This window comes from Ovis canadensis, chromosome 2 (assembly GCF_042477335.2).
Source record: "Ovis canadensis isolate MfBH-ARS-UI-01 breed Bighorn chromosome 2, ARS-UI_OviCan_v2, whole genome shotgun sequence".
In the NCBI taxonomy this organism is placed as follows: domain Eukaryota; kingdom Metazoa; phylum Chordata; class Mammalia; order Artiodactyla; family Bovidae; genus Ovis; species Ovis canadensis.
This window is the reverse complement of record NC_091246.1, coordinates 84,400,917-84,413,106: the sequence shown is the minus strand read 5'-3', so window position 1 is coordinate 84,413,106 and position 12,190 is coordinate 84,400,917. Positions and strand designations below refer to the sequence as shown.

Below are 12,190 nucleotides of genomic sequence, written 5' to 3'. Positions count from 1 at the left end.
GAGTTATAAAAGAATTATAAAAAGTGTATCTGTTTAGAGAAGCATCATTCCTTCTTTGTCTGGACCACTAACCTGTACCTGTTCCCTCCTTTCTTTCCAACCCTCTCCTGTCTACCCACTGTGGGCCACAAAGCGCTGTAGTTCTGATTTATCCTCTACATTGTTTTTGTTCAAATACATAGATACCTACAAATTTTCTTAAGATTACTTTTTCTATCAGTCTGAGTTCAATTACGAGAAAAAAATTAAACAGTAACTAAATGAAAGTGAAAGTCTCTCAGTTGTGTCCAACTCTTTTCGATCCCATGGACTAAAAAGTCCATGGAATTCTCCAGGTCAGAATACTGGAGTGGGTAGCTGTTCCCTTCTCCAGGGGATCTTCCCAACCCAGGGATCAAACCCAGGTCTCCAGCACTGTGGGCGGATTCTTTGCCATCTGAACCACCAGGGAGGCCCAAACAGTAACCAGACAAAGCTTAATCTAATGAATTATTAACTCAGGACTGGAAGGATGAGGGAATGCCCAGTAAGAAGTAGGGAAATCTAGAGAATACAGGAATAGCAGACGCATAGGACTCAGATCCAGACCTTGTGGGAGAGAGAACAGCTGTGACTTGCTGAATATCAGAGAAGTTGCTAGGGTACATCAGTGAAAACTGCTGGAAATCTGCCCACAAGGGTACTAGGAAAAGCTTTTATAGGGAGGTTTCAAGCGGAGTGGAATGGTGGAGAAAGCGGCTGTGTTAATGACTGCCTGGTAATGCAGGAGCTGGGTGCTTGGGAAGCGCAGCAGGTCCCTGCTAAACATTGGACCAAGAAGCAAAACTCTGTCCTCACGAAAGTCTCACCTGTGCCCTTTACTGACACAGCTTATTTAATACTGTGCCAGCTGGGAAAGGAAAAATATTTAAAGAGCTGAGACTCATTTTTACAGAGCAGGCAAAAAGGGTACATTTTAAAATGAGAGCCAATAAATTGATACCCAGTAATATTTCTTACATAAAGGGGAGCATATGCTTTGGGGCTTTGCTTTTTTTTTTTTACAAATCAGTATTGCCTAGAAATCTATTGGTTCATCCTTCCTCGTCTTTTAGCACAGCTGTACCATACTCCACTTGTGGATGTCCAATATAATTCCTTTGACATTCTCCTACATATGTGTATTTAGGATATTTCAAATATTTGCAGTTATAAACAATGCTGTAATGAATAACCTTGGCATAATATATTTTCATATTGTTGGAGGTGTATCTTCAGCAGAGAATGCTAGAAGTTGGACTGCAGAGTCAAAAGTTAAGTGCCTGGGTAATTTTGTGTTGGGCATTACCAGATTTCCCTAGAGGAGCGTTGTTGTTTCCATCAGGAATCTATAAAAATGCCTGCTTCCCCTCACCTCCTCAAAAGAATGTATATTTTAAAATTTGTGCTAGTCTAATAGGAGAAAGGGCTTCCTTCGTGGCTCTTTAGTAATAAAGAACGCACCTGCCAATGCAGACCTGGGTTGGGATGATCCCCTGGAATAGGAAATGGCAACCCACTTCAGTATTCTTACCTGGAGAAATCTCATGGACAGAGGAGCCTGGTGGGCTGTAGTCCGTGGGGTCACAAAGAGTCAGACACAACTTAGCAAACAACAACAGTAAGAGAAAAAAGGTCATTTTAACTTTCATTTCTCTAATAATGAATATGCATGAACATTTTTTCATGTTTGTGAATCATTTTGATCCTTTCGTATGTGTGAATTATTGGTTCGTATCTTTTTCCCATTTTCCCTTTGCGCTTTTGGTATTTGTCCCTTAACTTTTAAGGGCTTATATATTAGGGTTATTTTCTCCAAGTCTGGCAGCGCTTGACTTTATGGTGCTTTTTTTGTCATGCAAAAATTTACATGTTTACGTAGTCAATTTTATCAATCTTTACCTTTTATTATTTCTGGGTTTAAATCACAGTTAGAAAGCCTTTCACTATACCAAGGTAGGTATGTTTCATTCTCTACATTTTGATCCCAATCCCTTTGGAATTTATTCTTGTGTATCAGTTCAGTTCAGTTGCTCAGTCGTGTCCAACTCTTTGCAACCCCATGAATCGCAGCACGTCAGGCCTCCCTGTCCATCACCAACTCCTGGAGTTCACTCACATTCACGTCCATCGAGTCAGTGATGCCATCCAGCCATCTCATCCTCTGTCTTGTGTATAGTGTCATACTAAACTTCCATATGCATTTGAATCTAACTGGACTTTCTCTTTTATTTTAAACGTCTATTTGTCTACTCAGGAGCTAGTAACTATTTTAATTGTAAAGACTTTGTAGTATATTTTAATATATAGCAAAATTACTAGGAAGTCACAATTTTCTTCCCCCCACCCAATTTTTCCTAGTTATTCTTGCAAATATCCCATATGAAGTTTATCATCAACTAACTCCATGAAGGAACCAATACTTTTGGTATTTTTATTGGGATTGTACTTAATCTGTAAATTAACTTAGAAAGAACTGACAACATCATAAAGCTAAGTATTTCTATCAAAGAACAGAGGATATCTTTCAATTTTTTTCAAGATTTCTTCTGAGTCTTTCAGGAAGGTTTATAATTTTTGTTTACCTCAGCTTTACACATTTCTTGTTAAATTTATTCTTAAATGTTTAATCTTTCTGACTATTGTAAATAGGAATTTTCTCCACCATTATGTCCTCTAGTTGTTTATTGTTTATATGAAGGCTATTATTTTTTATATATCAATTTTGTATCCTGCTCTAACACTAAATTCTTTTGTTTTTGGTCTGTTTTAGCACTTATTTCTTTTCCAGGTAACACCATTTTATCACTCACAAATAGAGCTAATTTTTCTTCTTCATCTACTCTTATGCTTCTAATTGATTTCTTTTGTCAACTGCATGGCTAATCCAATAGTACAATGCTGGAAAGTAAGTGGAGATACTAGGCATGCTTGCCTTACTCCAGATCTTAGTAAAAATACCTGTACTGCTTTGATGCCTCTCTATTAAATAAGATACTAGCTTTACAACCAAGGCATACATACTTTACCATGTTGGAACAGTAGCCATGTTAGAACAGTTCCATGTTGGAATGGCCCGTTTTTTTTGAGTAAATTTTAGCTTTATTTTGTTGTAATCAGAGTGTTGTTTATATTATTTCTACTCTATGAATGATACTGATGTTTCCTTTGTGACCTAATATAGAGCTAATTTTTCTGAATGTGCCAGGTAGTCTCTAATACAGGTTATAAATTTTATGTATACATTATACATATACATATATATATGCATATCCTTAAGACATATCCTACTGATTAGAGCTCTCCATTGATCTGTCTTGTGTTGAGATTAGTATATTAAGGTGCCCTATTGTTAATGCATTTCTAGCTAATTTCTTATATCCCCTATAGTTTGTTTTATAAAGCTTATATCCCTTATGGTTGTTTTATATTATTTGGTGTATATGTAAGTATTTTCTCTTAACTGTGGTTTGTGGTTTTTAGCAATAAAATGTGTCCTTTGTCAGATGTAATGTTTTGAGGGTTGAACTTTATTATTCTGATATCAAGACTATTGTGTGCATGTGCTAAGTTGCTTTAGTCATGTCTGACTCTGTGTGACCCTATGGACTGCAGCCTGCCAGGCTCCTCTGTCCATGGGATTCTCCAGGCAAGAATACTGGAGTGGGTTGCCATGCCCTTCTCCAGGGGATCTTCCCGACCCAGGAATTGAACCCACATGCCTACGTCTCCTGTTGGCAGGCAGTTTCTTTACCGCTGGCACCACCTCGGAAGTCCATCAAGACCATTAATTCAGCTCAGTTCAGTCGCTCAGTCGTGTCCAACTCTTTGCAACTCCATGAATTGCAGCACGCCAGGCCTCCCTGTCCACCACCAACTCCCGGAGCTCACTCAAACTCTCGTCCATCAAGTCAGTGATGCCATCCAGCCATCTCATTCTGTCGTCCCCTTTCTCCTCCTGCCCCCAATCCCTCCCAGCATCAGAGTCTTTTCCAATGAGTCAGTTCTTCACATCAGGTGGCCAAAGTACTGGAGTTTCAGCTTTAGCATCATTCCTTCCAAAGAAATCCCAGGGCTGATCTCCTTTAGAACGGACTGGTTGGATCTCCTTGCAGTCCAAGGGACTCTCAAGAGTCTTCTCCAACACCACAATTCAAAAGCATCAATTCTTCAGCACTCAGCTTTCTTCACAGTCCAACTCTCACATCCATACATGACCACTGGAAAAACCATAGCCTTGACTAGACGGACCTTTGTTGGCAAAGTAATGTCTCTGCTTTCAATATGTTATCTAGTTTGGTCATAACTTTTCTTCCAAGGAGTAAGCGTCTTTTAATTTCATGGCTGCAGTCACCACCTGCAGTGATTTTGGAGCCCCCCAAAATAAAGTCTGACATTGTTTCTACTCTTTCCCTATCTATTTCCCATGAAGTGATGGGACCGGATGCCATGATGTTCATTTTCTGAATGTTGAGCTTTAAGCCAACTTTTTCAACTCTCCTCTTTCACTTTCATCAAGAGGCTTTTTAGTTCCTCTTCACTTTCTGCCATAAGAGTGGTGTCATCGGCATATCTGAGGTGATTGATATTTCTCCCGGCAATCTTGATTCCAGCTTGTGCTTCATCCAGCCCAGTTTCTCATGATGTACTCTGCATGTAAGTTCAATAAGCAGGGTGACAATTTACAGCCTTGACGTACTCCTTTTCCTATTTGGAACCAGTCTGTTGTTCCATGTCCAGTTCTAACTGTTGCTTTCTGACCTACATATAGGTTTCTCAAGAGGCAGGTCAGGTGGACCATTAATTACATCTGCTCAATTTCTTTCCATTTATCTGATATACATTTGTCCCACTATTTATTTTTAGCCTCTCTGGATTACTTTATTGTAGATGTGTTTATTGTCTCTTCAAGGTTTTTGTTTTGTAAGCCTAAACTACTTTCATAAGGCTGTAGAAAAACTGATGCCTATGGCCTCAATTCTATTACATTTCCTAATTATACATATTTTGTTATATTAGCTGTTTTTTTCATCATGAGGTGTATCTTTTTGCTTGTCTGATTTTTAGAAATTGGGAAGAAAGGCCTGGTATTTGCATTTTTGTTACAGAGTTGATAATTCTGGGTTAATTTTCCTAGGTAACCAGTGAGAACTTTTAATTTGTAGATTTGAGTTTTCTTCCCAATTCTGGAAATTTTTCTTAGATAATATTTTTAAATATTCTATTTACAAGCTATTGAATTAAAAACAATGTTGCTTAACCTTCTGGGGTGACAAGTCTCAGTAGCACCTGTGTAGTAACAACTCTCTTATTCCTAAGAATTAAAATCTCTTTAAGTAGAAATAAAAATTTCAAAAATGCTGAAGATAAGTTATTCAGCTTGCTATGGATCAGGGAGAGCAGCAGTCTATCAACTGCCTTTTTCCTCTTAACATACATAAAAAGGAGTCCAGTAGCTCCTTCAGGGAAAAGAAGTGCTAGAAATGTATTTTATGCCATAATCAAGGGGTGATGTACTTAGGTGCTGTTTTTCCTTTTATGTATTTAAGTTATTGGTAGGGAGAAGAAAGGAAGGTTTAGGAGGGGAAGAGAAAGCACAGATACAGATTTTTGGCTTTTCAAGTAAGTCTAATTTACTTGTGGTACTGTTTAAATTAATATTAGTCCTATTTTAAATGTTTTAAAGTACATCAAAATAATCCCAACTAAGAAATGCTGCACTAACTCCTTTTGCATTAGATTATACATATGCTGCTGCTAAGTCGCTTCAGTCGTGTCCGACTCTGTGCAACCCCATAGACGGCAGCCCACCAGGCTCCCCTGTCCCTGGGATTCTCCAGGCAAGAACACTGGAGTGGGTTGCCATTTTCTTCTCTAATGCATGAAAGTGAAAAGTGAAAGTGAAGTCGCTCAGTCGTGTCCGACTCTTCGAAACCCCATGGAATGCAGCCTACCAGGCTCCTCCATCCATGGGATTTTCTAGGCAAGAGTACTGGAGTGGGGTGCCATTGCCTTCTCTGAGATTATACATATAATTCTACTCAAATTTCCCATGGAAGGGACCAGAAGACAACCAAGGAGATTCAATTGACTCTAGTAACAGAAAATAGCCAGGGGAAGCTCTGTGTGAAGTAGTCTAAAAATTACCATTTCATATAGCTTAATAAAGTCATTATAAGCCAATGAGCATGTCATTATAGCAAAAAAAAAAAAGCCTGCTTTATAATTACCATCAACTTTCTTTTAGTCAGTCTTGGAAAAAAATCACTTCCTTAGGTTTATGCAAGTTTCATTTATCCCACTCATTCTACAAATATCTACCGACTCCCTATTATACGCCAAAATTCTAGGTATGGGGGACATGGCAGTGCATGTGACAAACACTATTTATGGACCTTTTAAGTCTAGCTGGAAGACAGAAAATTAAATAAGTGTGATGACTATTTCAATAGAGAAGAATTGGGAACCACATGAACATAACAGGGAAGCTAGATAGAGTCCACAGTCCTTCAGCTAACGGTTGAAAAATGAGCAGAAGTCAGCAAGACCAGGCGATAAGGAATCGTGAGTGTTCTGGGCAAAGATCTAGGATGAGAGAGCACATTCTAGGAACAGAAAAGGTGTAATGTAGCTGGAGCGCATAGGGCTGAAAAGGCAGCAAGAGCCATTCTATAGAGGCCTCTGTGATCCATTTAAGAACAAAGGTTTTCGGACTTCCCTGGTGGTCCAGAGGCTAAGACTCTGAGCTCCTAATGTAGGGGGTCTGGGTTCGATTCCTGGTCAGGGAACCAGATCCCACATGCCACAACTAAGACCCCATGTAGCCAAATAAATAAATATATATTAAAAAAAAATACAACTACTTAAAAAAAAAAAGAACAAAGGTTTTTAAAAAGAGAGTGACACAATCAGATATGCATTATACAAAAAAAAAGAAAAAAATTAAACTAATCAATCAACAACAGTTCAAGGGCACCAAATGGAGCAAAGCAGTACAATAGGCTTAAGGGCAATTCAAAGATGAAGGAGCTGGACTCTGAATGAGTCTTCAAATACTTTAGGAATATTAGAAGTACTCTAGACATTACAAGAGCATCTACTCCCTAAGGGAGACAGACGGGTTGCAGAGATGTGGAAAGGAATCTTAGGGACTCAGAGAAAGAGTAGGGTTCCGCTGGGAGAGGGGCCATGTGCATCCTGAGCCACTGAAAGAGAAAACAGTTGAAAATGTATCAAGAAAGGCAGATTTGGGCTATGCGGAAGGTTTCAAATGAGGAATCTGAGTGAGGAATCTGAAATTTGTCCATAGAGGGGAGGCTGAGCCATTGACAATTTTTCAGCAAATGAGCACACTTAGGTGATAACAAGATGGGTAAGTCGGAAGAAAAGACAGGACCCAGGAAAGATAGGAACCTTTTACAATGCTCCAAGTGTTGCTAATGTAAATATCAGCAACAGGCATAAAAGAAACTGATTTGGCAATTACAAAAAAAAAAAAAACAAGATAGAGTCAAATCACCTGCGTAAATTTTTGAGGGTGACAACAGAAAGGATAGGATAAAGGATGACAACATAGCTGAGATGGTATGAAGTAAGCAGGTTACAAACTGGAAATTACAAGTTTCACTATTACATGCGGCTTCTCTGTAACAGTATCATCACAGAGCAGCGTTTCTCAAGATACGGCTGGCAGACCAGAACTGATCTCTGAGCCATCTGTTATCCAATTAGTACAATGAGAGGAAGCATTTAGAAATGATCACACATATGACAGTAATCTTACTGTTGAATTTCGTAATAAAAATTTTGGAGTTCTACTGTGCTCTTTTAACTTCATTTTTCTAGTAATTCATTTTTATCCTATTTTACAAAAGTATAGATCTGACAGAAAATTTTTAAAAAACTTAATCCTTTTACCACACTATCAGAGTATTTAGCTTGCACCCCAAAATCTAAGTGGATTAACTGTACTTTTGTAAACATTTAAAAATAAACACAAATTTGAATACGGAGTAGATATTAGAGGGAATGCATTAACTGTTAATTTTCTTAAGTATAATAATACTTCTCTGATTTAGTAGGAGAATGATACTTTTAGGAGTTAACACTGTTGTATTTAGCCATGAATTAGATCTGCAACTTACTGTTAACAGTTAAGCAATAGAAAAAGATACACAGCAGCTACCTCAAACACATACAGCTAAATCAAATAGGGCCGAATGTCAACAGTGGTTGAACTTGGGGGTAGGGAAGAGGGTTGCAAAGAGTAAGCCACGACTGAGCAACTAAGCACACCTATGATAACAATACCATACTGTCAACTTCTGAATAATATAATGTTGAAAAAAATATTTAAATAAGTAGCTTGTAATAAAAGTTAAGTCCTCCATACCCCAAAGTCACCAGGTCAGTATTTTCTGGGATGACTTCTGGATCCTCCCCTTCTTCAAGGCACCTCAGTTTATCAAGGCTAAAATAAAAACAGAGAAAAAAAGCAATCACGCAACCATTTGGGTTGTGTCCCAAATACATCACTGAATAATCACTGAATAATCAGAGAGAGAATTAAAAGCGAATTCTGCGCCGATACTCTATTAATGAAAAGGATACATGGCTGACTGAAATCGGCCAATACTGTTAAATGGAGAAAGAAATCGTTACTGATTTTTATATTTTCATCCAAAATAAGACACTTTGAAGAAAATCTTAGTAATGGCATACTCAAAAGATCCCCCAAAGAGACCACAGGCAATCAAGGTTTTAACACTGTTCTGGTGAAATCTCCTTCCAGTCTCATCATTACTAAGGTTCCTCCGTCGTCAAAATGTTTGTCAATGACAGATACACGTCGCTGCTACTCTGACTACTTTCCTATATTAATAAGCACTTTAAAATCTGGTGAAGAGAAAAATTAATCTTTGATGCAGCTGCCTCGTCCCTTCCCTCCAACTAGAAGAAATCGTGCATTCCCCTCGCGGGACTTCTCCCGTTGTTCCGGGAAAGCTCTGATAGGGCGGCCCTTCTACTCCCGGGAGTAAATCACAGGCCCGCCCAAGGATGAGTCCTGGGGGAGCCCAGGAGCAAGGCTGCACCCCGGATGACTCCAAGCAGCAACAGTCTCCTCGGCCCCGCACTCACCCGCACACCGCCCTCAGCTCGGCTGCCGTTTCCAGACTGCAGCCCAGATCGCGGGCCACGGCGGCATCCTCGCAGCCGGAGTCGGTGACTTCTCGGTCCCCCGGCGGCTCCTTCAGCGACAGGTCCCCTTCCCCGCGCAGCCGGCCACGCCACAGCTCCCCGAAGGCGGCCACATGGAAAGCGTGCGTGTTTAGCTCAGGAAGCTCGTACTCTGGAAAGTTGAGGCCACCACTGCTGGGGACCGGGTCCTGCCTGCCATCCATTCCACCGCACGCTGGGTCGCCTCGGGTGTCTTCAGCCATGTTCGCCCCACTCCCTTCCCTGCGAACAGCGGCTGATCAAGGCCTCGCGGGGCGTCTGGGACCTGTAGTTGCGCGTGACTCGGACTGGCGGGGAGCCGCGCTGCACTGGCGCAGCTTTAGACACTACATTTCCCGGCAGGCTCCGAGTCGGACCCGCCCTGGGCCGGGGCACCACAAGTCTCCGCGTGCAGGGTTTGAGCGCATTGTTCTCCGCTTCATTCGCACAGCTGAGCGGTTGCGTCTGTTTGGGGCGGCCAGATTGGCTGGGTTCTCATGCTCCACCGTTATGCAGCATCGCTCTCCTACGGAGCAGGGCGGCCCTGACATGCCCTTTGGTCTCGCTGTTGGCTTTTGGCTTTTTTCTCGGCCCCAGGGCTCAGGACTTTTCCTTGACTCCAGGGTTCATGAATTGCGCTGGTGCCTCAGTGCCCGAGTCTGAGAGACTTGGGGGTCGAGGGCTGAGACCCGGGACACAACCAGCTCTCCAGATCCAGTTCCTTTAGAACCTCACCAACGGCCCCATGAGTTTCCCAGGTGGCTCAGTGGTAAAGAATCCGACTGCCTGACAAAGAGAACAGACTTGTGGAGGGGGTGGAGGGAGGAGAGGGAGGACAAATAGGGAGAGTACCATTGAAACATATGTTACCATATGCAAAATAGATAGATAGCCAGTGGGAATTCGCTATATGACACAGGGAGCTCAAACCCCCTGTTCTGTGACAGCCTGGAGCAGTGGGATGAAGTGGAAAGTGGGAGGGAGGTTCAAGTCAGGGGACAGCTGTATACCTGTGACTGAGTCATGCCGATGTATGGTAGAAATCAACACAACATTGTAAAGCAATTATCCTCCAATTAAAAAGAATACAGATGGCTGTTGAAAAACAAAAATCCACTTGCCAGTGTAGGGGAGAACTCCAACAACACCCTTTCCAGGCAGGTATTTATCAGCCCCATTGTGCTATTTGAGGAAGGAGTTAGCTACTAGTTAACAGAAGCAAGGTCAGAATCGTTGGGCTTTTATCTATAAACTAAAAAAACTCTCCCTCCATATTTAGGACTTAAGGAGGTAGCCAGTACCCTAGACAAAGCTTGTGACAACCACTAAAATAGTTAGGTGGGGCGGGCAGGGCTGGGGGGGGGGGTGTGGCGGGCGGGGGGGGGGGTGTGGCGGGCGGGGGGGGGGGACCAAGGGTTTAAGTAAACAAAGACAGAAAACAGACAGAAATTGGATGACTTGGAATAAACTTGCCATGATGTAAGCCCGTGATTTCTTTAATTTTTAGCTAGTTTGAGTTGAATTCTTGCAATCTGAGTACAGTTAGTCTTTTCAGGGCCTATAAACCTTGATCCAAATCCCTTTATTCCAGAGAATGAGGTTACAGTTTCAGGTAGAAGAACTCTAACATATATTCTGGAATTCAGTAACATTTTCTCTGAAGTGGTGGAGCCTTCCCAAAGGACTCGATTTTCATAAACCCCCTCCCACAACTAGAGATCCCTGGTTTGGGAAGATCCCCTGGAGAAGGGAAAGGCTACCCACTTCAGCATTCTGGCCTGGAGAATTCCATAGACTGTATAGTCCATGAGGTCTCAAAGCGTCGGACACGACTGAGCAACTTTCACAACTCAAGAAGATGGGCTAGAGGAGGGCGGCACAGGCATATGTGGTCATAAAGCTGTACCTTCCTGCAGTTCTCCTAAGGAAAACTTGAAAGTCATTTGCTTTCCTAAAACTGCCTGCTCCCCTTTCCCTTATCCTGTTAAGATAGTACAAAAGTCCAAATTCTAACCGCCTCCTAGAGTCACATTTTTCTGTGAACTCTTGTTAATTGTAATTCACAGGCCCCAAATGACAATATAAGAGTTTAGAAAAAGTTTTTTTCTCTGATAACACAGCTGGGACAAAGGCAGCTTCTGGCCCTGTAGCAAATTTGGCAGAAAATGGGACTATTGTTAGACCTAACACTGCTACTGCTAAGTCACTTAAGTCGTGTCCGACTCTGTGCGACCCCACAGAAGGCAGCCCACCAGGCTCCCCGTCCCTGGGATTCTCCAGGCAAGAACAGTGGAGTGGGCTGCCATTGCCTTCTCCAATGCATGAAAGTGAAAAGTGAAAGTGAGGTCGCTCAGTCGTGTCCGACCCTCAGCGACCCCATGGATTGCAGCCTTCCAGGCTCCTCCGTCCATGGGATTTTCCAGGCAAGAGTACTGGAGTGGGGTGCCACTGCCTTCTCCAGACGTAACACTAGGACCAGACAAAAGCAGAAAGGAAGTATAAAGATTCTACCATGGCAGGAAAGAGTTCTTATAAATCTGGGTGAGCTTTGTATGATTTCTGATAGAGAAAAACAGAAACAAAAAAAACCAAGGTTTCCCAATTGTGGATATTGAAACCAACAACTGAGTTGCGATGGCGGCATTAGATGAGAAGGAAAATGGCGATCCACTCCAGTATTCTTGTCTGGGAAATCCTACAGACAGAGGAGCCTGGTGGGCTACAAGTTCATGGGGTCAGAAAAAAGTTGAGAGATGGGATAGTGGTAGCATAAACCAAAATCATGGCTCTTGGTTGAAAAGTAGGAATAGGAAGACATGAGCTCTCAAAGTTTGAGCATCAGTTTCCTCACTTGAATGGTGTCACCGCTGATTTTTGAAATAGAAGTTTTATTGGAACACAGTCATGTTTATTTGATTTCATATAGTTTATGACTGTTTTTGCATTACGACAGCAG

General features: G+C 41.7%; 1 protein-coding gene across 3 annotated transcripts in view; it reads right to left on the bottom strand.

Annotated features, from left to right (window-relative positions):
* SNAPC3 (small nuclear RNA activating complex polypeptide 3) overlaps positions 1–9,729 on the bottom strand; it is a 37,155-nt gene extending 27,426 nt beyond the window's left edge. For 2 of the 3 annotated variants that reach the window (XM_069576615.1, XM_069576616.1), the window contains exons 1-2: positions 9,157–9,641; positions 8,411–8,488 (exon numbers count right to left, since the gene is read on the bottom strand). In XM_069576615.1, the coding sequence (XP_069432716.1) occupies positions 8,411–8,488; positions 9,157–9,458 (380 nt within the window). In that variant the 5' untranslated portion in view covers positions 9,459–9,641. Of the gene's footprint in view, positions 1–8,410; positions 8,489–9,156 lie in introns of all 3 variants that reach the window. The other variant, XM_069576614.1, reaches the window with a different exon arrangement.
* Between the last annotated feature and the right edge of the window lie 2,461 nt (positions 9,730–12,190).